Source organism: Panthera uncia, chromosome F2 (genome assembly GCF_023721935.1).
Source record: "Panthera uncia isolate 11264 chromosome F2, Puncia_PCG_1.0, whole genome shotgun sequence".
Lineage (NCBI taxonomy): Eukaryota > Metazoa > Chordata > Mammalia > Carnivora > Felidae > Panthera > Panthera uncia.
Window position 1 is genome coordinate 48,510,670 of NC_064812.1, and position 26,017 is coordinate 48,536,686.

Genomic DNA, 26,017 nt, shown 5'->3' on the forward strand with positions numbered 1-26,017 from the left:
ATCCCACCAGTGACTTTATCTGTGATCTCAGGCAAGAGCCTTAACCTGCATATAACTTCTCAGTTTCTTCATCTACAAAATGAAAATAATAACTGTCCCTTCCTCATATAGTTGTTGTGGGGACTGAATGAATGAATATATTTAAACAGTGCCTAGTACATAGTAAGTGTTCAAAAGTTGCTTTTATTATTATTATTATTATTATTATTATTATTAATTTTAGAACTACCTCCCCCCAGATTCTGATCTCCTCCAGTGTATCCCATGTTTTATATTTTTTTACTATTCTATTCTGAGATGATTTCCCTAATTATTCCAACCTACACCAAGTCCCTCATTTGAACTCCTGCTGCACTAATAGTAACAGATAACTACAGTATAGGAACAAGATCAAATTTGAAGGAATGCATACCTGGGTTGAATCCTGCATCTGGTGATAGCTGCATGACCGCATATAAATTACTTAAATGTTTTGAGCCTAGATTTCCTCATTAGTGAAAATGGAGATACCCCAAGGAAACTTATAAATCTGGAATGTGCCAGCCATCTTGCTCTTCATATCTAACATAGAATCTATGGAATAAATATTACTTATATAATTTTTCCTTTTGCATAAGGTAGTTTAGAGTCTTGTAAATTGTATGTCAGCAGTACCCAGGATAATGCAGTACCCTGTGGACAGACTTAGAATGAACAAGGATTTCTAAAGCTTCTGAAGAACATGTAGTGTAACCAGAAAGCCCTCAAATTTCCAAGGATGGGGACACAGAAAATACAGACCATATCTGTGTGTGAAGTTAGTCTCACAGCAAAGAGACACAACACAACAGAGGAGCATTATTTTTTTCCCTAACAATGCTCATACAAGAGCTACAAAACCAACATGCCAGACACACCTGATTATGTAGTAAATTGTTGACAGTTACATAACTTAATTGCTGTTGGGACACAAATTTCCTCTATTAGCAGCATTCCCCCATGAAAAAGACTCTGAATGCAGCCTCATTTTTATCTAGAAACTCATTATGACTGAATGACAAATGGAAGAAACTACATAAATAATCAGGTCTGGAACCTTGTTAATAGCAACATTCATGAAGATGCTCTTTTCATTTCCTTTCTATGTCATTATCCAGCACATGATACACAATTTTAAAAAGAGCAATAAGATATTCTTTTATGATGGAAGAAAATAAAGCAAATGTTTTGTACCCTTTGAGGATGGGAAATAGGAGAGTTGGCTGGGATAAGTGACCAGGCAGAAGAATGTGTGTGTACAACTAACGAGTCATTTTTGTATTTTACTACCCAAAAAGTAGGATGATAGAAAAGACAGAAACAGCCCCTAGGAGTGGACAACAGCTTCTCTATTATACAGATTCTTTACCAGAGAATCGTTTGGTTTCTAAATGCAAATAACCCCCAAAAACACTAAACCCATCAACCATTCTCCTGGTCACCCTAACTTTCCTGAATCAATTATTTATTTTGAAAGAGAGAAAGAGAGTGCAAGTGGGGGAGGGACAGAGAGAGGGGGGAGACAGAGAATCCCAAGCAGGTTCCACGCTGTCAGCATGGAGCCTGACGTGGGGCTCAGTCCCATGAACCGTGGGATCATGACCTGAGCTGAAACCAAGAGTCAGATGCTTAGCCGACTTAACCACCCAGGCGCTCCTCACTTCTGACATTTTTTAAAAAAATCATTACTGACTATCCAGGGCCTAGTCCAATTAGCTACACCTGGAATTCATGGCCTTGTCTACATCTGCCCCCAGCCTGCCCATCTAAGTTCTTTAAGATCCATTTCAAATGACACTTTCTCCATAAAGCTGTTGCTGATACCCACCTAAAGTACATAACTACCGACTAAAGTAGTTATGTACTGACACTTTTTTCTTTCACTATTGTTACTTGTATGCATGGCTCATCACCCTTTTTATCTACTGTGAGCTGAAGACAGACACCCATGTTTTACTGCTTCCTCTTCATCCTGAAGCAGGATATCTGGCACAGGTTTTTCATGGCAGAAATAGCTGTAGCTTTGGAGTCAGTATGCTTGGTTCAAATTTGCTTCCTCTTGTTAATTTGGGTGTGTCAGCTTTACCAAATTATGTCTGAACCTCAATGCCTTCATCTATAAAGTGGGGATAAAAAATTACCAGACAATTTTGGTTTGTAGGACACTCAGCATTTTGAAATATTCTATGAATGGTAGCAATTATTTTATTGACTGCTCAAATATTTTAATTGACTGTCTAAGCATCAATGGCTTATTATTCAATATTAAGACATAAAACACCTTTCTCATCCTTGTTTATAAAGAACTTCTTAAGGGCTCCTAGGTGATTCAGTCAGTTAAGCATCAGACTCTTGATTTTGGCTCAGGTCATGATCTCACAGTTTGTGGGTTTGAGCCCTGCATCGGCCTCTGTGCTGTCAGCATGCTTGGGATTGTCTCCTCCCTCCCTCTCAAAATAAATGAATATTTTTTAAAATAAAGTTTAAAAAAAATAAAGAAGTTCTTAGAAGAATAATAAAAGAATGCCTAGGATTTACACAAAATTAATTTGCCAAGCAATCAGGCTTTATTATAGATAAGTGTTAATTTTCCTAAATCCTCTCAGAAGAGTTTGTTTACCTGAATAACTGCCTAGTTGGTGTATGGGGGAGAGGGGACAGAGCCAGTGGCAGTGACTCATTATTTGTCCTGTAACAATGGGGAGGGAGAAGTCAATGCCCACCCACCAATGTCTTTAGTACACTTCACTCTTTAGCTACCAAATGAGAAGGCTGGCAACATTACAAAGTTCTCAAAGGTTCCTTCTGGTTCTAATACGATGATTCACTAAATGGTATACATATTGCATCCTGGATGACCTACAATGAAAGCAAGCAGGGTAACCTTGGGGCAGCTGGAATGGGGCCCAGCAACATCAGCAGTACACAGCCCATGCAGTGTTTCTCCAATTGTGTGGCTCAGAACAGTTATAAGTGTCCCTCTCAACCCACACCCCCCAAAAGTGGGAGAAGGGTAATATGGCAATAAGTCTAAGAGCTGCTACACCTCTTGGAGATCCCAGGTCAAATCAACAAGTGTTTACATTAAGAGGTTATTGTGCACCCACTCTCATGTTAAGGACAGCGGGGACTTGATACAGCAAAAGAAGACCTTGGAGCTCATTATAATCATACTGGGGAGATCCATTCATTCAACAATTATTCACTGAATATCTTCTATGTGTTCTAAATGGGGTAAGGGAAGAATGCAACGCAAAAGCAGAATGCCTAGCTATCTATATATACACAGAAATACACAACATGATAAACCCGCATGGTGCAGACAGGAAGCAGTCAAAGTGCCCTCAGAGCTGGAGAAGAAATCTATAGATTTCTACTTTTACCAAGGCTTAAAACTATGTTCTGTTACAAAAGAATGTGTATTCATGTTGCCACTTGCTACTGGATTTTGGATAGAGAGTGGGAGAGGAGAGAGAGTTAATAAGTACATACAGTTGGATAAATTCTGGTTTTTGCTTTCTACAAATTTTTCAAAATGCTTCCAAATAATATATTCTCAATTTTACGAAAAAACCCTGGTAAATTGGACAGGACAAGGATTACTACTATATGGCAAGAGGTCAATACATCGTAACTACGTGATACATCGTAACTATAATATCTGGATTGCCCCAGAATATGTTAACAATATTCAGCACATTGTTAACTTCCAAACAACACATAGTGTGTATTAGAAAAAAAAATTCCCCAAAAGTTTAAATTACTTGCCCAAGATAAACAAGCTGATAAGTAACAAGGCCAGCATAAGATCCCAGATCTGTCTGCTCTCGTGCCAGATGCCCTGGGAGCACTAAAGCCTGCAATTAATCATTACTTAGTATAACAGCAATAGTCTCTAATTAATTTCCCAATAGCTTTTTAGTTAGTATATCAAATGTAAATATTCAGTCTAACACAAATTAATGAACACAATCTTAAAATTAGAAGATTAATATTTAGCCTACAAGTATGATTATCTTTCTTAAACAAAGACAACCAGAATAAACAGTAACGGCCAAATAGTGGAAGAACCGGAATGGTTTGTGTTTACATCACAGCAGGTCCTTTTCCAGACAGCCCATTACGTTGTGAATTACTTAAGGCGAAGAAAGCATTTTCTTCTTGCTAAAGTCTCCACACACACAGATCTACATGGGGGACACAGGATCTCAGTGCTTTCTGAATTAATGCAGCAACATTAATTCTCAGGAATATACATACTGAATATCAAGTGAAAAACTTACATTAAAGGAATTGTACAGTAAGCTTGCCCTGTATTTATTAAGAAAGTGATGCCCACATTTGTTTTTAAACCCTGCAATGGAACACTAGAAATGGGGATAGAGAATTAGAATTAGGTCAAGCACTAAAGCACATAAACAGAGAAAAGGGCATGTTTTCTTTTCAATGTGAAAAAAGGACCAACAGGAGGGTCACTGGACTGGGAGTTGGAGAAGGCGGAAGTAGTTTTGTGTCAGTATACCACTGTGTGCAAGCGCTGTAACTTCTCTAGGCTTGGATTTTTCGAGTGTTAATTCTAAGAGTTGAGCCAATCACTTTCAGTAACTTCTAAAGCCTCTTCTAGTTAATGTTCTATGACTAATTTAATTTAGTGAATACAGAACTTGTTGGGGAAGTCGTACTAAAGGCATAGAAAAATAAAAAAGTAGAAAATAGCAGAAAAATTATCAGAACCTAAAAGGGAAACGGAAGGAAAAGAACAAAATTTTCCAAATTCAACTTCCATCTCCCACTACCAAAAAAGCTGTTTCTGAAAAAACATATATTTAGATACTTTCCCACCAGTTAGGTACCTTTGCTTGGAACTGTTATTAAATTTCCTGTCCCCGAGTGACTTGAAAAAGTAATGCACATCAACAAAACACAGGGCCCAACCTATTAGGTACATGCAAGATAATAAGGAAGTGAGTTTTACAACCATCCATGGAATCTCACTCCCAGCTCATATCACAGCAGCAAAAGCAATCAGCTTTTGACCACCATTTTTTTTAATGAATTTCCAGATTCTTGAATTATCCTAAATAAAATCCCGATAGCAATACTATTGCTGATACCTGAAGATGCAGAAGTGCAGAAAGATATAAAATATAAAAGTGTTCACACTTGATCACTCTTACTTTAAACACAGAAAGTATATGCTGTTTTAACCCTGTCCTTATTGCTAAAAAGTGAGCAATTAACTAAGGCCCCTTCCTTGATTTCTCTAGAAAATTCCTAAGATTATATTAATCTGTTTTATGATTCACAGCAGGCTACAGAGTTTACTTCACATGTGTTTCAGGTTATACTGCTTTACCAATCCCTTGGCTACTTTATATACATTTTGGAAATGTCACTGATTATATTGTCAAGCCTGTCAAATGAACAGTTCATAGTAGGTGCACTGAATGAGGTGTTAATAAAAGTCAGAAGCAGTTACAACATCTCAATATTGCCTCACTTTATGAAACACGCATCTTGGCAAAGTTAGTTACAAAGTAAATATCTACTAAGTGAATCACCTTTTACCAAAAATTGTATTGATAAAAATCAGAACTACATTCCCTAGCAGAAAATTCCAGGATGCTCAGTTGAAAATGTTAAAATTATAAGGGTTCAGTGAAGCCTCTGGCCAGCTGTGAAGCAGGCAGTTTGGATTTTATATAAAGGCACATTGACCTGCTGAGACTGATGCCCCTTGGTGTTCAGAGAGCTTGAAGAACTCCCCACCTAATGGAATCTCCTAGATGTTGGGCTGGCCATCAGAACTTCTCTCCTTTCCCTACTATCCAACTATGATGCCCAACTCTAAAAGCAGGCTTTCTAAAACTCGGCTCCCTTCCTACTCTTCTTAGCTGGGCACATACAACATTTAATTGAGCAAGACAGGCATTTCACATTTTGTCACTTATGTGCTCCTTTCTAGTTCATAGTGAACAATGACATGACAATTCTTTCTTTCTTTTTTTTTAAATCCAATCAGCCCATAACTTTTTTTTTTTTTTTTAATGTTCATTATTGAGAGGGGGAGGAGCTAGGGAGAGAGAGAGAGAGAGAGAGACACAAAATCCAAAGCAGGCTCCAGGCTCAGAGCTATCAGCCCACAGCCCCATGTGGGGCTCAAACCCACGAACTGTGAGATCATGACCTTAGCCAAAGTTGGATGCTCAACCAACTGAGCCACCAGGAGACCCAATGACACAACAATTCTTTCAGTTTAAAGCTGGAACAACTACAACTACTTCCTTCTCAAGATTTAAGTTTGTATGTCGAGCAGGGGCAACTGGCTGACTCAGTCACTAGAGCATGTGACTCTTGATCTCAGAGCTGTGAGTTCGAGCCCCACGTTGGGTATAGAGATAACTTAAAAATAAAATCTTAAAAAACAAAACAAAACAAAAACGGAGAGAGGGTGTCTGGGTGGCTCAGGAGATTAAGCAATTAAACGTCTGACTTCGGCTCAGGTCACGGGCTCTGTGCTGACAGCTCAGAGCCTGGAGCCTGCTTTGGATTCTGTATCTCCCTCTCTCTGCCCCTCTGCCTCTCATGCTCTGCCTCTCTCTCTCTCTCTCTTTCTCTCTCTCTCTCAATATAAATAAACATTTAAAAAAAAGTAAAAATTTTTATGTTGAGCAAGGATTGTTGAAATGTTTATACATTTCCTGATTACAAGAATATTCGTTTCTGGTTACTTAGCACATACACTGCAGGTTGGTTTTAACTTTCCGGCAAGCCCCTTTCTGTTTCCCAACCAAGAACAGTTAAAAACACTATTCACTCACTAAACACATATTTATAGGACATTTACTGTGTGTCAGGTACTGTTCTAAGGTGTTGGGAGAACAATGAACAAAACAAATACCCTGCATTGATGAGGTTACACTATAGGAAGACAGACAATAAAAAAGTTAAGTAAACGGGGAGGGAGCCTGGCTGGATGAATCGGTAGAGCATGGGACTCTTGACCTCAGGGTCACGAGTTCAAGCCCCATGTTGGGCATGGAACCTACTTAAAAAAAAAAATAAAAATAAAAAAAATAAGTAATCAACCTAATGGAATTATAGAAGCCTGAAATGGTAAATGCCTAAGATGAGGAAACCAGTCTCCTTTGAACAACATATATCATATCAGAAAAGACTGTGTGTAACATATGTGTGAGTTATAAAGTATAACAATCAAATAAACATCTGTAAAACCACCATTTAACTTAGAATCTTTGAAGATCTACATCAAGGGTCAGTAAACTTTTTCAGTAAAGGAACAAAGAATAATATGTTAGTTTGGGCTGGTCAAGAGGTCATTCATGGTGTCTGTTACAACTACTCACTCTGCCCTGGGAGAATGAAAGTGGCCACAAATTAAATGGGCATAGCCGTGTTCCAATAAAAATTTATAAAACAAGCAGTGGGCTGGATCTGGCCCACAGGCTGGAGTTTGCTGACCCTTGATCTAGGTCAAAGAATATGAAGTGCTGGAATCACAGACTCTTAGAACATTGGAATCATAGGCTATTTGACTCAAGGGATCCTACAGTATTAGGCACAGACTATTTGAAACACAGGATTCTAGAATGTCACACTAGAACCTCAGAGTGTTAGAAGTATAGAGCTGCACTTGTTAGATGTTAGAATTTTATAGATGGTCTGGACATTAATGAAGGAATTTGGTTTGACCAGTATGGTAGGCTACTGAGCATTTGAAATGTGGTGCCTCTGAGATCAAGTGAATAAAATACACACTAGATTCCAAAGATTGGTATGAAAAAGATATGTGAGATCTCTCAATAACTTTTTAGATTGATCACATATTAAAATGATAGTTTAAATATATTTGGTTAAATAAAATGTATCACTAAAGTAAAAAAAAAATAAGTAAAATATATAGTATGCTAGATGGTAGTAAGTGCTAAAGAAAAATTAAGCAGGGAAGGGGAGAAAGAAGCATTTAACAACACAATCAGTAAATACTTTGATTTTCACTTCTTTTTAAAACATCCTGACCCCTAAACAGATGAAAATGTGACCAATAAGTTTCTCTTTACAGTTGCAGATATCTATTTTAACATGTACTATCACCATAGAGTCTAGAGGCATGGTAAACTAAGGCTCAGAAAATTGAAGTAGCCTAATGGCAATGCACGTTACAACTATGCTGTGCTTTGGTAATTTTCACAGGAACCAGACAGAATACATTCACTTGGTAAGAGGATATTTCAAAATGATTTGCTAAAATGAATATGTAGTATTTCCTTCTATTTTTCATTGGGAAACTGTATTAATATCTACCCATCTAATTTATATTGGTAAATTTGACCATTACACTGATTTTAATGTTTTTTTAAATATGACTGCAAAAAAAATATGATTGCACACTGATAAGCTGTTATATACTAAAAGAATAAACGGCATCTCCAAAAGAATCCCAATACTCCTCCACGAGCTTCTTCAAATTTAAGCCAGCATAATCAACTTAAATATAGTTATCATAAACTTACCAAATGTATATATAACATCTGGTTTTGATTATCATATCAGAAACTTAAATAACGTAGTTAAATAAAATCTATGATAGCTTTAGGTGTTCATTTAAACCTCCTTCTTAGCCAATCTTTCAACAAATCTTCTACCAAATATCCTCCTTAATTGTTCGTTGGACTTTAAACTGACTAGCAATCCTTATAACATAAGTGAACATGAAGGGAAAACATTGGTGAGAAGGAAGCTAACCTATAGCATAAAGGTAATAGTGGGTACATTAAAGGAATGTCCAAGTTTGGACTCCTCAAACTTGTTGAGTACCATCAATGATAGTGTCACTCATCCTTGCTAAAAGATCCACCTCAGAGACTATGCTTTTGATGATCAGTGGTGGTTCATTATAGATCTTTGAAGGTCAAAATGTTACTTAGTCATATTTCATATCCAACACTAACCTTCTCAGTTTTGCTACAGGTTTCTAGCATAATAAATCACTGACTAAAGCAAATTTTGAAAAAGGAGGAAAAAGAACTCTATAGTAGGAAAAAAAAAAAAACAAAACCCAAAACATAGCAATAGTACCAAAAAAGAAGGAGGGCAAGGAAAACTACGTCTAAAGCCATACCAAGCATTGATAGGAGCTAGGATCCAGTATGAACAGGTTATCTGAACAGATACGCAAAGGAAATATTCAGGACCTCAGTGATAGCATTGGAAAGGATGTATTAAAAAAAAAATTGAAAATGTGTAATACTTAAATTGCCTTAAATTTATGTGGAAATCAAGACCGTTGTCTATAAAGTGTATACAGTTATAGGTGAAAGTAAAAGAGGTGTCCAGTCATTAAGCAAACCTTAAAATACAAAGAATCCTTTGGTTTCTCCCATCCTGAAAACACCTCTCCTGCTCCATTCTTCAGGGGCTAGATCTAAAAGAAGATATCCTACAAGAGAACTGCACACTTCATTGGAAGGTTTGTGACAAGCACCTTTCAGTTTGAGGAGTGCTAAAATTCAGCTCGCCCTCACATCCTGAGAGTCTCCACATAGTCCAGTCCCCAAAACTTGCCTCTTTGAATTTTTTCAGCCCAGAGTGGGATGCATTTTTCCAAAACATCAGCCAGAAGGAACCGCCTTTGAAGAAAATATCAGAAAGGCAAAAAAGTGGGCAAAAAAGATACCACAGATTAATCTATGGGTTTCACGATAATTGCCACCATATATGTCATCTGTTCTCAGTTCTCCTTATCCTTTCTTGCTTCGCTCTACCTATGCTCTAGGCCTACAGTTTTGTTTGGCTCTGGCGGGTAACTGAAGTTTGCTGACCCCAATTAACGACAGGAAGATACGTGTAGCTATGTTTACCACTAACTGTGTGCCAGGCACTTGTTAAGTGTATTACAAATATGATCTTATTTAATCCACATAAAAACCCTACGACAGGATGTATTTTCTATCTTACAAATGCAGAAACAGGCCTTAAAAGGTTAAGTAATCTGCCCAAGGTCAGACAGCTAACACACAGCACAGATTTGAAACCTAGGTATTTGTCTTATCCCAAGAAGTAATGTTCTTTACATTAAGCCATACACCTGTGCTCTGAAATCATACACAGACCTGAATTCCAACCCCCATGCCACCATTTAGCATGTAATTTGGCAAATGATTTAATCTGAGTTCCGAGTGTGAAACAGAATGACAATTCCACTTAAGTTTGTGGTTGTGAGCATTAAATCAACAAACATATATAAAAAATTGTCTAGCAAATTGTTTGTTGGACACTGTAACCAAAAATCGCTATATTTTAATCCCGCATTTCTTCTATTTGATTCTCTCTTTGGTTTATAGAGGCAGACACAAAAACACCAAGGGTAAGCAAAAATTGTGGATCATCATCCAAGCGCAACATTAATGGTCGGTATGCTAGGTCTCCCTGAGGATCTGGCACTGCAAAACGAATACAACTGCACTTCCTCCACGCCCCCGGTTATAGTGAGCCCAAAACACAAGACAAGAACGGAGCAGCCAGAGCCGGAACAGGAGCTATTAGGTACCCCTTCTCACAACCTCCTGCTTTACTCGGAAATCAAGTTACCTTTTCCCACCCGACCTAGCAGCTTCTCCTTGAATCCTCAGCGGCTCTGAAGCGTGCCCTTTTCCTCTGGGCATTCGATTCAGAGCGCGGAACCGTGACCCGGTTCCTCTCCCCCACGGGGCGCTGCGGATTTTTCTAAGCGTGTCACCCTCCCCTGGGCCGAAGGCCCGACACTCCCGGCTTCGTGAGGTTGGCGATCCTGGGCACCGCCTACCCAGGTGCGCGACCGCCAGGCCCAGGAGGCTCCCCGCGGCCCAGGGCTGAACCCCGAACACCGGGTTCTCCGGTAGGCGCTGGCCAGCGCCGGGCCTCCCCAGGCCGCGGACTTTGCATGCTAAGGCGCAAGAGTCCCCTGAGCGCCGCGGCCCATCTCCGGCCGCGCTGAGCCCAGGGTGCACTTCCAGCGCTAGGGCCGTGCGGGCCCTGCCGCGCGGAGCCTGCGGGCCCCGTTTCTCCACGCCCAGGCTCTCTTCCTCCCCCAGGGGATCTGTGAATTGCTGGGGCCCCGCTACTCCGGCCCCGAAGCGGAGAGAGGCCCGCACTCACATCCCGCTCTCAGTAGTGGAAATCAGGTAGGGGTGGAGACCAGGCAGCCAGAGTCCACAGGGCAGCCGGGGCGCGGGGATTCACAGGAACCTGGGGCCCACTGGGCCGAGGGGCGGGGCGGAGCGGGTTGGGGTGGAGCTAAGACGCGGCCCCGCCCACCACGGGCACCTACCGCCCACTACTTGCAGACCAGATCTGCACCCAGTGGGTAGGCTGATGCTTAAAGGCTCTTTTTCTTTCCATTTATAATTCATTAGAGAATCTTGAAATTTTTATTGTAACTAATTTAATTAGAAAACTAAGATTATCAGAAAGTGTATTCTACAGAAAGTGTAAGTATCCTATGTTCTTATTTTTTCCACTGTCTTGCTACTCAATGGTGTCACTATGCAGTAAGATGGGTCAGAACTTCATGGGAAGGTTTTATGCCAGTGAGAGCAAGTGAAGAGACACTCTGGGGGATCCATGTGAGATAAATTCTGACACATTTTCTGCACTGTTTCTTCTTTTTCTTCTTGCTCCCACCTGGGCTCTAATCTGATTCCTGGGTGTTTCTACAAGGATCTCCTGCCTGGAGGATGAATTAAATTAGCCATCTTGATTCCTTTGGGAAAAAAAGGAAAAGCAGGTACATAATACACATATGTCTATGTGGCAAGGCCTTGACAAAGCTGAAACTAAACCTAAGGTGCAAAGGAGGCTAAAGGGTACCTACTGTTTGACATTCAAGCTTCTTGGGCCTTTGAGTAGAGGCTGACTTCCTTGAAAGGTCACAGAGATGCTCTTGAGATCAAAGACTCCATGTATTTTTCAAATCATTATGCTATTGACTTAAACTGTTATATATTATAGGACATTGTTTAGAGGTTGGTATAACATACACTTAGTGAATGTATTTGTATGTCTAGGTGTAAACATATTGTTTACCAGTGTAAGTAACTTATTCACCAAAAAAACCCAACCTGAGGCATTAAAATGAGTTTCTTGGTGCACCAAAGCCAATTTCAGAAGTATAAAAGAATTAAACTATTTGAGAAAATTCATACCACTATCTGACCAGGAAAATCAGCATGAAAGTAGTGAAATGGAAGCTCCTAACCATTCTTATTTAGAGAGCTTTAAATGTGCACACTACCCTGAGTCATTTTACATCCAAATTTCATTTAATTCTCACAATTCTGTGATGTGTTTAGTACCATTAACCCCATTTCACAAATGAGAAAAATGTGACTGAGTAACTTGAAATTTGGTAGCTTAGTAATTGGCTCACTTGCCTAAAATCACAGATTCTAAGTAAACTAACTTCAAAATGTCCTGCTTGACCACTACTTGATGCTTCCTGCAGGTAAACAAACTACAATGGAAAATATTGCTACATGTGACTACTTGAAATTTAGAACTTCTGCACAAGGAAAACAGGGACAAAATCGATAGGCAAATACATCTGAAAAAATACGACAAATCTGACAGCCAAAGGAAGATTTAGTATCTTAAGTATAAATTGATTTTTAAAAAATAGAAAATTGGCAAAAGTTTCAATTTTTTAAATTGTGGAGGACATGGAAAATGATACAAATGAAGAAATATAGACTTTCCTAAGTAAAAACAAAAACAAAAACTACTTTTAATCCAAAAATGCAAACAGAACACTTCTAAAATAATTATATCAGTGCAAGTAAAGATTCATTCATTTATTGAATACCGTCTGAATGCCTACTATGTGCCAAGCATTGTTCTAGACTTGTGATAAAATAGTGACAGACAGAAGCTTCTATCCTAGAGGGATAACAAATAAGTTACTAAAAACAAATGAGAGATAATTTCAGATAGCCATAAGTAGCATGAGGAAAGTAATACAGGTTTATGTGATAGGGAGATAATTGGAGCTTTTTTCCCCCAAGACTTTATTTTTAAGTAATATCTACACCCAACATAGGAATCAAATTCACAGCACTGAGATCAAGAGTCACATGCTCTACTGACAGAGCCAGCTAGGTGCCCATAATGGGAGCTGCTTTAGACTGGGGCTCAGGGAAAGTCTCTCTAAGGTAGTGATATTTAATTGAGACCTGAAAAATAAGGAAGAACCAATCGTGCAAAGGTCTGAAATCAGGTAAATAATGGGCAGAGACAGAAAGAGACAGCAAATTACAGGGACAGTAACAAGGCCTTTGTGGTTGGACAGTGGGGAGAAGAAAGAGAAGTACTTAATCTTGTTTTTATTGAAATTATAAAAACAACTTTTTGTTTTAGTTTTGATTCTGATTTTACACTTAAGTGAAGGTCCTCAGACACCACTAATTTAATTGCAAGTTTCAAAATTTCAAAAATACATACTGTGCATACCTAGCCTTCCTTACTTTTGGCTCCATTAAAACAAGGAAAGGGTAGAGACAAGGAAATAGTTTTGTACTTTCAGTACTCAATATGCAATCTCTCATTTAAATACATAGTGCTATAGCTATTTGATGTGTTTATTCATTCTCCCCAACTATAGTCTGAATTCTTTTCTACTTTTGCTCTTACTGTATTGAATGTGTATTTATGTATCAGCAATAACAAGATTCTAGAAACAAAGAACAAATAAGTATAGGACTCAACACCAGATAGATACTATTTAAAGGATGTTAAATGAATGAGATATTTATAAAATATTCTCCTACATGTTCTTCTACATCACTGGCTGTTCTCCTTATCTCTTTTGCTTTAAAAATTTTTTTTTAACGTTTATTTATTTTTGAGACAGAGAGAGACAGAGCATGAACAGGGGAGGGGCAGAGAGAGAGGGAGACACAGAATCTGAAATGGGCTCCAGGCTCTGAGCTGTCAGCACAGAGCCCAACGCGGGGCTCGAACTCACGGGCCGTGAGATCATGACCTGAGCCGAAGTCGGACGCTTAACCGACCAAGCCACCCAGGCGCCCCCTCTTTTGCTTTTTAATCCTCATATTCCTAGTTTTTACCCTGGAGTGCCCTAGGGCTAAGTTCTTGAATTTTCCTTTTTTTCTATCTTCACTTGCATCCTTAGTCACCTCATCTAGTATTACAGCTTTGAAATCCATCTATATTCTGAAGGATACCAAACTTCCAAACCCTGAAATTCCATATTCCAATTCCCTACTCTACACTTGGATGTCATATTAGTTATCTACTGCTCTATAACTAACAGTTATACCTAATTCAGTGGCTTAAAACTAAATAGTCATTTATTATCTGTCATAGTTTGTGGTTCAGGAAGTGAGGAGTGACTTAGCTGAGCAGTTCTAGTCCATTACCTCTCATGATGCTGCAGTCAGTTATCAGGCAGGGCTGCAGTCATCTTACAGGGCTGGAGGATCCACTTCCAAGGTGGCTCACTCATATGAGCAATGATGCTCTTTGTTGATGGGGGACCTTAGTTCCTCTCCATGTGGGCCGCCTAAGAGGGCTGACTGAGTACCCTAATGGCGTGGCTGCTGGCTTCTCCCAGGGCAAACAATCCAAGAAATCAATGCAGAAACTCAATGACTTTCATGACTTAGCCTCAGGAGTCGCACATCATCACTTTTGCAGTATTCTGTTGGTCAGACACACCAGCCTGGATTTAATGTGGGAGGGGATTCCACAAAGGGATAAATCTAGGAGATAAGGATCATCGAGGACCACACTGGAGGTTGGCCAACACAGATGTCTAATAAGCTTTTCTGATTTTAATGTACAAATAAAACTTACTGATATTCCTCCTCTAAGCTGTCTTTCCACAGTCTTCTCTATCTTGCATAATGGCAAAACATTCTTCCAGTTGTTTGGGTCAAAACACTTGAAGTCATCTTTGACTCTCTCTTCTCATACCCCATTGATATCTGGTCTAGTCTGTCAGCTATTCCTGTCAACTAATTCTACCTTCAAAATATATCCAGATTCTAACCACTCATATCTCTAGTCTAATCCAAGCCACCACTATTTCTTTCCAGATTATTGTAATACCCTAGTAACTCTTTCCCTACTTGCTCCCTTTAGTCTATTTTCTTTTTTTTTTTTAATTTTTTTTTAACATTTATTTATTTTTGAGACAGAGAGAGCTAGAGCATAAATGGGGGAGGGGCAGAGAGAGAGGGAAACACAGAATCAGAAGCAGGCTCCAGGCTCTGAGCCATCAGCCCAGAGCCTGACGCGGGGCTCGAACTCACGGACCGCGAGATCGTGACCTGAGCTGAAGTCGGACGCTCAACCGACTGAGCCACCCAGGCGCCCCGCTTTAGTCTATTTTCAAAACAGAAGGATCTAATTAAAATGTAAATTAGATTATGATACTTGGTCTCCATCTCCTTTCTGACCTTATCTCTTAATATACTCCTCCTTGCTCACTCTATTCTAACCATAGTGAACTTAGTGTTCATGGAAAATGTTACCTGCCTTCCTAGTTCAGGCCTTTGCACTTTCCTTTTTCTCTACATGAAATGCTGTGCCCCCAGATATCTTCATGGATTACTCCTTCTTCCTTGGATCTTTATTCAAACGTCTCCTTCAGTGAGGTCTTCTGTGGCCACCACCCTGCGTAAAACTGCAATGTCCACACAGAAATATGCCCTATACCCCTTCATGTTTTATCTTCCTCATTAGCATTTATCATCATCTAGTACATCTTTTACTTATTTTGCTTACTGTATTTCCCTAGCTAAAATATACACTCCACTAGGAACTGTTCATTGACATCTAGAAGAGTACAAGGTATATTACAGATATGCAACACATACTTGTTGACTGAGTGAAGAAACTGTGCCAGGTCCTGAAATAGGCAAAAATCAGAGATGTCACTGAGTTTACAGTATAGTGAAGGTACACATTACCAATTCTTATCAACTCTACCTCCAAAATATACTCCAGATTAACAAATAATCACAAATATACATGTGAAATTATAAAATGAGCTTAGAGCCATGAAGGGAATGAAAGTATAGTAGGGGGAATCAAGAAAAGTTTTTCTAAGGAAGGTACATTTGGGCTGAGTGCTGAAAGATGAATAGAGGGTTTCCTGGCTGGCTCAGATGGTAGACTTGTGACTCTTGATCTCAGAGTTGTGAGTTTGAGCTCCATGTTGAGTGTAGAGATTACTTAAAAATATAATCTTTTTTAAACAAGAAACATGAATAAAAATCAACTAGGTAAAAAACAATGGAGTGGGGTTGGAGCAAGGGGTGGGGGTACCAAAGTAGTGGAATGGGAAGGAATCCTGACAGAGAGAATATCATGTAGGGAGATCTGAGGCTCACTGTAAGAAAGAAAAGATAGTGTGCCTGGAGCCAAGAGAGAAATATTACAGACTTAAGGAAACTAAAGAAACATAATAGTTAAATGCAACACATAAACATTTCCTGATTTGGGGAAAAAGTGGTTGGTATCAAAGACAGCATTGAGGCAATAAGCAAAATTTATACATTAAATAATAGTACTCAATTTCAATTTCCTCAATTTGATAATTGTACTGGGACTAAATAAGAGAATGTCTTTGTTTCTAAGCATGAAGAGTCATGATTATCTGCAATCTACTCTCAAAAGATTTAACAACAGAAAATAATAATAGGAATATAATATGTATATTATATATAATATATGTAAAGAAAGATAAAGCAAATGTGAAAAAATATTAACAATGGCTGAATCTAAGTGAAAAAAGAAATGGGAGTTCCTGCAACATTTCTAAGGATCTAAATTTTTTCAAAAAAAATAATTAAAATTTCACGCTGGGAGCACCTGGGTGGCTCAGTAGGTTAAGCGTCAGACTTTGGCTCAGGTCATGATCTCATAGTTCATGGGTTTGAGCCCTGTGTCAGGCTCTGTGCTGACAGCTTGGGGCCTGAAGCCTGCTTGGGATTCTGTGTCTTCCCCTCTCTCTCTGACCCTCCCCACTCATCTCTGTCTCTGTGTCTCTCTCAGAATTGAATAAACATTAAAACATAAAATAAAATAAAATAAAATAAAATAAAATAAAATAAAATTTCACTCCAGCTGGGGTGCCTGGCTGGCTCAGTCAGTAGAGTATATGACACTCAGGGTTGTAAGTCTGAACCCCACATTGGGTGTAGAGATTACTTTAAAATAAAATCTTTTTTTTTTTAATGTTTATTTTTTTTTGAGAGAGAGTGCGAGTGGGGGAGGGGCAGAGAGAGAGAGGAGGACAGAGGATCCGAAGCAGGCTCAGCGCTGACAGCAGAGATCCTGATGCAGGGCTAGAACTCAAGAACTGTGAGATCATGACCTGAGCAGAAGTCAGAGGCTCAACCAACTGAGCAACCCAGGCACCCCTAAAATAAAATCTTTAAACAAAACTTCACTCTGGCTAAGATACCAGAAACTCAGTTTCAGGATTATCATGGCATCCAGTTATATGAATATATTATCCAGGAATACTGAGGTAGCTACCAGTAGAAATATGTAAACATGTTTCCCCCTGGAAAAAAAAAAAAAGACTCGCGTTCAAAAAAAGTTAAGAAGAGGCTCTCTATATTTTTTAAAATATACTTTAAAAACAAAGAAAATAAAAATATTACTGATGCAATCCTAAAGAAATGTGACTGATTTAATGGGAAGTGGTGGAGGCAGAAATCATATATAGGGAGGATTGGGCTTGGAGTTTAAAAACATGGATTCCAGTCTTCCAACAATACCTACTAGCTACGTATCTTTGGTTAATAAATCTCTTTGAGCTACAGTTCACTTGTTAATTTGGCACACCCATTATTTCACAAGGTAGTTGGGAAGACCAAGTTAACTAAGGATGTGTTATTTCACTATGTAATACTGTATAGGTACTATATCAATTCAACCTAATTTTATTTATTTTTGTTTTTTTTTAAGTTTATTTATTTTGAGAGAGAGGCAGAGAGAGCAAGAGAGAAAAATCCCAAACAGCTTCTGTGCTGTCAGTCCTCGGAGGGCCCCACGGTGGGGGCGCGGGGAGCGGGGGTTGATCTCGCCAACTGTGAGATCATGACCAGAGCAGAAATCAAGAGTAGGATGCTCAAATGACTGAGCTACCCAGGAGCCCTGTTTGCAACCTAATTTAAAAAAAAAACAAAACAAAACTGTGACTATCTTCCCTTATTGCCCATCAAAAATGTGCATGTAATCCATTTGCAGCTTGTGTTTTCACCCACATCATTCCCAAACTAGAATTCAAAACCTCTTCATTGCTTCCAAAAGTATTCCATTCTGGTGAGAGGTATCCATCTTACCAAATATTTTGAGGGGAACCCAGGGGTTTTGTACCACACATCCCACAGCAAACAAGGGCATCACCTTTTTGTCAGGAGGCCTCTTCTCCCTTGTCTTTTCCTAAGACCAGCTTGGGCTTCTCATTCTTTGTCTTTTATGGCTTCTCTCTTTCCCCCCAGAACTCCCCCTCCAATCTCTCAGTCTCTTCCTGTCCCTTCTTTATGTGGTACAGATGAATTCTCCCAAGCATTTATTTCCAAAAAGGAAATACCACGATTACTAGGATTCTCCCTATCTTTGAAGGCTGCAGAGAATTATAAATAAATATTTCCTTCTTGCTTACTTAAATTCTCGGGTCTGAGAACTTTCAGTTTTGTTCTGGTGATTAATCCTGTGCTGAAGCGTTGACAGACCCTTCCCCCCCACCCCGCACCCTCAGGAAAAGGACAGAAAGGCGACTGTACCCAGAAGGGAACAATCGCCCACCCCCAAGTCCACTTGTGCGCAGGCGCGTAAGGGCCACTAAGTCCCACCCAACCGGGTATTTCCCTCCCCCTAGAAACTGCCGGCCGGAAGTCGTGTGGCGGAAGAGGCGCTGGCCAGGAAGCGGCAGGGCAGGGTTTTCCCGGGAAGGACTTGGTCTCTTTTAGTTCTGACGCGCTCCATAGTGACCCAAAAGGGTGAGGGGTCAGGCCAGCGAGTTGTAGGTCATGGCGCTGGCCGCGCGACTCTGGCGCTTTCTCCCTTTGGCACACGGTACTGTCCGGAAACCTTGGCTGTTAACGCGTGTTGCTGGCAGCTGGGGACGGTGCTGTACTTGGCGACTCCGCGGCTCTGAGGTACCCCACTGCCCCGACTCCCGCTCCCCTCATTACTTGCTGGGCTGCAGGAGCCCCTTCTTCAGAGGGGCGGCCCCGCACCACCTTGGGGAATTGTAGTGAACTGCGGTAGGAACTCAGGGCCAGGTGTTCCCGGAGCTCTCCAGGTGACTCCAGGACCGACAGACCCGTCCTCTCTTTTTCGCAAGCCTACTTTTCTCTCTCAGTACGGGGGTGGGAGGAGGTATGAGACCTCCTTTCCCCTTCTCCCGAGACTCTGTCTTCTACCCGAGTTTCCTGTATGAAAGCAGACAACTTTAGGGGGGAAAAAACTTGACCGCTGTGAAAATATTTACTTTTGGAGATTCAGTACAGCTCCTGAGGCGCTAAAGTTTCCCAGACTTTGAAAAGTTTGTGGTGTGATTTTAAAAAATTACTGTGACTCAGAAGAGATTTTGTACTATTTTAAGGTTTAAAGTTTTTTATTTGAGTCCTTTGTTTTATCTGCATAATGTTCAGGAAGGCTGTTGGATTGTCGTCCCAGTTTTGGCTTTTCTGTTGTTAGACTATTCGTTTGTCTCTGACAGGGGACTGGAAGGGCGATAGTGCATATGATACGTATTATTTGAACTAGATGTTTAATTATTTTGAATTCTAAAATACACATTTTTTTAAAAAGTTTATATATTTATTTGAGAGAGTGAGAGCAGGAGCAGGGGAAGGACAGAGAGAGAACCCCAAACAGGCTCTGCACTTTCAGTGCAGAGCCCAATGTGGGACACAATCTCAGAAACCGCGAGATCATGACCCAGCTGAAACCAAGAGCCAGATTGCTTAACCGACTGAGCCAGCCAGGTGCCCCTCTATTTTCAATTTTTTTGATTAACCTCCATGCTGTTTTCTATAGCGGCTGCACCAATTTACATTCCCCATCAACAGTGCACACAAGTGTTCCCTTTTCTCCACATCCTTCCCGACACCTGTTATTTCTGGTCTTCTTTGACAGTACCATTCTAACAGGTGTGAGGTGGTATCTGATTGTGGTTTTGATTTCCATTTCCCAAACGAGTACCTTTTCATGTACCTGTTGGCTATCTGTATGTCTTTGAAAAAATGTCTCTTCTGGTACTCTGCCCAATTTTTAAAATTGTTTTGGCTGTTGAATTGTGAGACTTTATATATTTTGGATGTTAACCCTTTATCAGATATATGATGTGGGATTTTTTTTTATTAGGTTGACTTTACATTTTGCTGATAGTTTCCTGTGCACAAAGTTTTTAATTGATGAAGTCTCACTTGTTTGTTTTTGCTTTTGTTGCCTTTCTTTTGGTGTCAAATCTAAAAAGTCATTGCCAAGTCCAGTGTCAAGGAGCTTACCCCCCCCTATGTTTTCTTCTAGAAGTTTATGGTTTTAGATCTGATGTTCAAGTTTTTAGTGCATTTGAGTTAATTTTTGTGTATGCTATAATAGGGTGGGCCAGTTTTATTCTTTTTCTTGTGGTTGTCCAGTTTTCTGAACACCACTTATTGAAGAGACTGCTGTTCCTCGTTGTATATTCTTGGCTCCTATATTTTAAATCTGTTGGCCTGCATATGCATGGGTTTATTTCTGAACTCACTATTTTGTTCCATTTATCTATGTGTCTATAAATGTGTGAATACTATACTGCTTTGATTACTGTAGCTTTGTAATATATTTTTAAATCAGGAAGCACAATGCCTCCTGCTTTGTTCTGCTTTCTCAAGGTTGCATTGGCTATTTGGGGTCTTTCATAGTTCCATACAGATTTTAGGATTGATTGTTCTGTTTCTGTGAAAATTGCGATTGGAATTTGAAAATGTCATTGAATCTGCAGATTGCTTCAGGTAGTATGTATAGTTTTACAGTACTCCAACCCATCAGCACAGAATATCTTTCCATTTATTTGTGTCTTCATCAGTGTCTTATAGTTTTTACTGTACAGGCTTTTACTTCCTTGGTTAAATTTATTCCTAGGTATTATATTCTTTTTGATATAACTATAAATAGGATTGTTTTCTTAATTTCTTTTACTGAAGAAAGTAAATTCTTTTACTGAATTTGTTTATTATTTCCAACAGTTTTTTTTTTTTTTGATGCAATACCATGTTATTGCAAATTTACTTCTTTCCTTCCTTTTTCTTTTCTTTTCTTTTCTCTCCCCCCCCCCCCACATTGCTCTAGCTAGGGTTTATAGTACTGTGTTGAATAAAAGTGGTGAGAATGGGCATTCTTATCTTGATTCTCATTTTAGAGAAAAAAATTTGTCTTTTCACCATTGATTATGATATTATCTGTGGACTTGTCATTTATTGCCTTTATTATGTTGAGATATGTTCCCTCTGTACCCACTTTATTAAGAATTTTATTGTGAATAAATGTTGAATTTTTGTCAGATGCTTTTTGTGTATCTGTTGAATTAATCATGGGATTTGGGGCCTTCATTTTGTTGTGTCACCCTGATTGATTTGCAGATGTTGAATCATCTTGCATCCCTAGATTAAAACCCATTTAATTATGATGTATTATCTTTTCAATGAATTTTTAAAATATATTTATTTATTTGGAGAAAGAGTGAGTGAGCACACATCATGCATGCACGCATGCAGGGGTAGGGCAGAAAGAGAGGGAGAGAGAGAATCCCAAGCAGGCTCTGTGCTGTTAGATCATGAGATTTAGATCACAAGATCATGGCCTGAGCAAAATCAAGAGTTGGACGCTTAACCAACTGAGCTACCTAGGTGCCCCTCAATGGATTTTTTTTTTAAATTTAATACTTAACATACAATGTTATATTCATTTCAGGTGTACAGTATAGTGATTCAGCAATTCCTTAAATTATTCAGTCCTCATAGAGATTAAGTGTACTCTTTTTTTTTTTTTTTGAGATTAAGTGTACTCTTAATCCCCTTCACCTGTTTGACCCATCCCTCCACCTACCTCCCCTCTGATAACTATCTGTTTGTTCTCTATAGTTAAGTGTTTTGTTTTGTTTTGTTTTCTCTCTCTTTGGTTCATTTGTACTGTTGCTTAAATTCCACATATGTGTGAAATCATAGGTATTTGTGTTCTTTGACTTATTTTGCTTACCATTATAGTCTCTAGATCCATCCATGTTGTAAATTGCAAGATTTCATTTTTTTTATGCCTGAATAATATTCCGTTGCATCTACACCACATCTTTATCCATTCAAATAGCAATGGGCACTTAGGCTGCTTCCTTAGTTTGGCTCTTGTAAATAATGCTGCAGAAAGCATAGATGTACATTTATCCTTTTGAATTAGTGCTTTCATATTCTTTAGGTAAATACCCAGTAGTGCAATTGTGGGATCATAGGATAATTCTATTTAAAAATTTTTTTTTGAGGAACCACAACTCCTGGGTGGCTCAGTTGGTTAAGTGTACAACTCCTGGTCTCAGCTCGGGTCTTGATCTCAGGTTGTGAGTTCAAGCCCCATATTGGGCTCTGTGCTGGGCATGAAGCCTGCTTAAAATTTTTGAGGAACCTCCATACTGTTTTTCACAGTGGCTGCACCACTGCATACCCACCAACAGTGCATGAGAGTCCTTTTTTCTCCACATCCTTGCCAACATTGTTGTTTCTTGCGTTTTTTATTTTAGCCATTCTGACAAGCATGAGGTGATATCTTATTGTGATTTTGATTTCCCTGATGCTGAGTGATGTTGATTTTCCTTTCATGTGTCTGTTGGGTTCTGTATGTCTTCTTTGGAGAAATGTCTTTTCATGGCTTCTGCCTGTTTCTAAATTGGATTATTTGTTGTTTGTGTGTTGAGTTGTAGACAGTTCTTTATATATTTTGGATACTAACCCTTTTTTATCAGATATGTCATTTGTAAATATCTTCTTCCACTCAGTAGCTTGTCTAGTTTTGTTGGTTTCCTTTCCTGTGCAGTTTTTTATTTTACTGCAGTCCCAATAGCTTATTTTTGCTTGTTTCCCTTGCCTCAGGAGACATTAAGAAAAATGATGTGGGGGGCTCTGCCTGGCTCAGTCTGTAGACCTTCAACTCTTGATCTCAGGATCGTGAGTTCAATCCCCACACTGGGCATGGAGTTTGCTTAAAAATAAATAAATACAGTATTTTTTAAAAAAAAGAAAGAAAAATATTGTTACAGCCGTTGTTAGAGAAATTACTGCCTGTGTTCTCTTCTAGGATTTTTATGGTTTCAGGTCTCACATTTAGGACCTTGATCCATTCATTTTGAGTTTATTTTTGTGTATGGTGTAAAAAAGTGGTCTAGTTTCATTCTTTTGCCTGTTGCTGTCCAGTTTTCACAGCGCCATTGTTGAAGAGACTGTCTTTTTCCCATTGCATATTCTTGCCTCATTTGTCAAAGATGAATTGACCATATAATTGTGGATTTACTTCTGGTCTCTCTATTCTGTTCCATTGATCTATCTGTTTATCTGCAATTACTCTACTGTCTTGATTACTACAGCTTTGTAACATAACTTGAAATCTGGAATTGTGATACCTCCGGTTTTGATTTTCTTTTTCAAGATTGCTTTGTCTATCCTGGGTCTTTTATGGTTCCATACAAATTTTAGGATTGTTTGTTCCAGTTTTGGGAAAAATCCTGTTGACATTTTTGTTAGGGATTGCATTAAATCTGTAGCTTTCTTGGGGTATTATGGACATTTTAATAATATCTGTTTTTCTAATCCCATGAGCATGGAATGTCTTTCCATTTGTTCGTGTTGTCTTCAGTTTCTTTCATCAATGTTTTATAGTTTTCAGAGTACAGGTCTTTTACCTCCTTGGTTAAATTTATTTCTAGGTATTTTCTTCTTTTTGGTGCAATTGTAAATGGACTTGTTTTCTTAATTTCTCTTTCTGCTGGTTCATTATTAGTGTATAGAAATACAGTGGATTTCTGTACATTGATTTTGTATACTGCAGTTTTGTATACTGCAATACTGTAATAACTGAATCCATTTATCAGTCTGGCAGCTTTTTGTTGGCAACTTTAGGGTTTTCTGTATATAGTATCATGTCCTCTGCAAATGGTGAAAGTTTCACTTCTTCCTTACCAGCCTGGATGTCCTTTATTCCTTTCTCTTGTCTGATTGCTTCTGTGGCTAGGACTTCCAGTACTATGTTGAATAAAAGTGGTAAGAGTGGACATCCTTGTCTTGTTTCTGACCTTAGTGGAAAAGCTCTCAGTTTTTCCCCATTGAGTAATGATGTTAGCTGTGAGTTTTTCATATATGGACTTTATTATATTAAGGCATGTTCCCACTAAACCTGCTTTATGGAGGGCTTTTATCCATGAATGGATATTGTATTTTGTGAAATGTTTTTTCTGCATCCATTGAAATGATCACTTGGTTTTCTGTTGTAGACTCTAAGTCTAAAGTTCTCTCTTGGCCAATGAGAGAGTGGGACACAGGATGAAAAGCGAGAGATGGCTAATGTCCCGGAAAAGACAAGAGCCTCGAATAAGGGTCCTTGTTCCGTATTTATTAAGATCAGAGGGCTAACAAACAATGGGCGTGCACAAAGAGACAGTGAATCTGTGAACATTAACTCAAGGGCATGAAGGGAAAGGGGTTTTGAAGATATATGGTGTTTGGGGTTTGGGTCAATATAAAACAAAATCCTGGCACCGAGCAGATGGGCAGATGGTTGTTAACAGCAGACAGGAGGCGCCATGTCTGTTTATCTTAGCTAGCCTAGGGGATAAAACAGGGCAAATAACTTCAGGGTTAACAAGGCACCTTTTCTTTTGCTAATCAGCTCTGCTCTGGGCATCATCACCCACAGCGCTGGGGTCTGTAGCCCTGTTTACCTGTTTACCAAACTTGGTCCTTTCCTCCTGTGAAAGCATCTTTCTACTATAGTACTAAATTGGGGGGCATTTTTGCCATGAATGCCTAATCTTGCTTGCCTCATATACCTTTGTATTGGGGACCTTTGCCACCCTCTCTATTCTGGGGGCCCTGGCCCCTCCCTACTTTATTCTGGGGCCTTTGCCCCTCCCTTCTTTATTCTAGGGGTCTTACCTTGTTTACCCAAACTTGGGTGAGAGCACCCTATGGTTTTATAATTCTTTATGCCTTGCTAACCCATTGGTGCAAGCCCAGGGAATTTCTAAGCTTATTCCCCACAGTTTTCATCCTTTCCTTACTGATGTGATGTATCAGATTGGATGATTTGCAGATATTGAACCACCCTTGCATCTTGGGAATAAATTTCACTTGATTGTGGTGAGGGTTTTTGTTTTTTGTTGTTTTTTTCATGTATTTTTGGATTCAGATTGCTAATGTTTTGTTGAGGATATTTGCATCTGTGTTCACCAGAGATGTTAGCCTAGGGTTTTCTTTTGTTGTGTCTGGTTTTGGTATCTGGGTAATAATGCTGGCCTCACAGAATGAATTTGGAAGTTTTTCTTTTGTATTTTTTGGAAAAGTTTGAGAAGAATAGATATTAACTCTTTCTAAATGTTGAGCAGAATTCACCTATGAAGCCATCTGGTCTTGGGCTTTTGTTTGTTTGGCATTTTTTGATTAGTGATTCAATTTGCTGATAATTGGTCTGTTCAGATTTTCTGTTTATTGAATTTGGGGAGATTATATTCACTTCTTCTGGGTTGTCCAGTTTGTGGGTATATGATTTTTCTTAATATTCTCTTAAAGTCCTTTGTATTTCTAAGGTGTCAGTTGTTTGTTCTCTTTCACTTCTGATTAAAAAAAAATTTTTTTTAATGTTTATTTTTGAGAGACACACACTCCAAAGCAGACTTCTCTCCCTCTCCCTCTCCCTCTCCCTCTCCCTCTCCCTCTCCCTC

The 26,017-nt window shown here is 39.1% G+C and overlaps 2 protein-coding genes across 11 annotated transcripts in view; one reads left to right on the forward strand and one right to left on the reverse strand.

Annotated features, from left to right (window-relative positions):
• Positions 1-11,282, reverse strand: part of CPNE3 (copine 3) — a 47,927-nt gene extending 36,645 nt beyond the window's left edge. The window contains exon 1 of one of the 2 annotated variants that reach the window (XM_049633178.1): positions 11,176-11,282. The gene's annotated coding sequence lies outside the window, so the exon portion shown is untranslated. Of the gene's footprint in view, positions 1-9,523; positions 9,604-11,175 lie in introns of those variants that run through there. The other variant, XM_049633179.1, reaches the window with a different exon arrangement.
• Positions 11,283-18,952: 7,670 nt separating this feature from the next.
• Positions 18,953-26,017, forward strand: part of RMDN1 (regulator of microtubule dynamics 1) — a 56,269-nt gene continuing 49,204 nt past the window's right edge. For 2 of the 9 annotated variants that reach the window (XM_049633197.1, XM_049633195.1), the window contains exon 1: positions 19,215-19,354. Coding sequence is in view for 3 of the 9 variants with exons in the window: in XM_049633198.1 (XP_049489155.1) it covers positions 19,080-19,208 (129 nt within the window). In the remaining 6 variants the exon portion in view is untranslated. The other 7 variants (XM_049633198.1, XM_049633188.1, XM_049633189.1 and 4 more) reach the window with 7 other exon arrangements.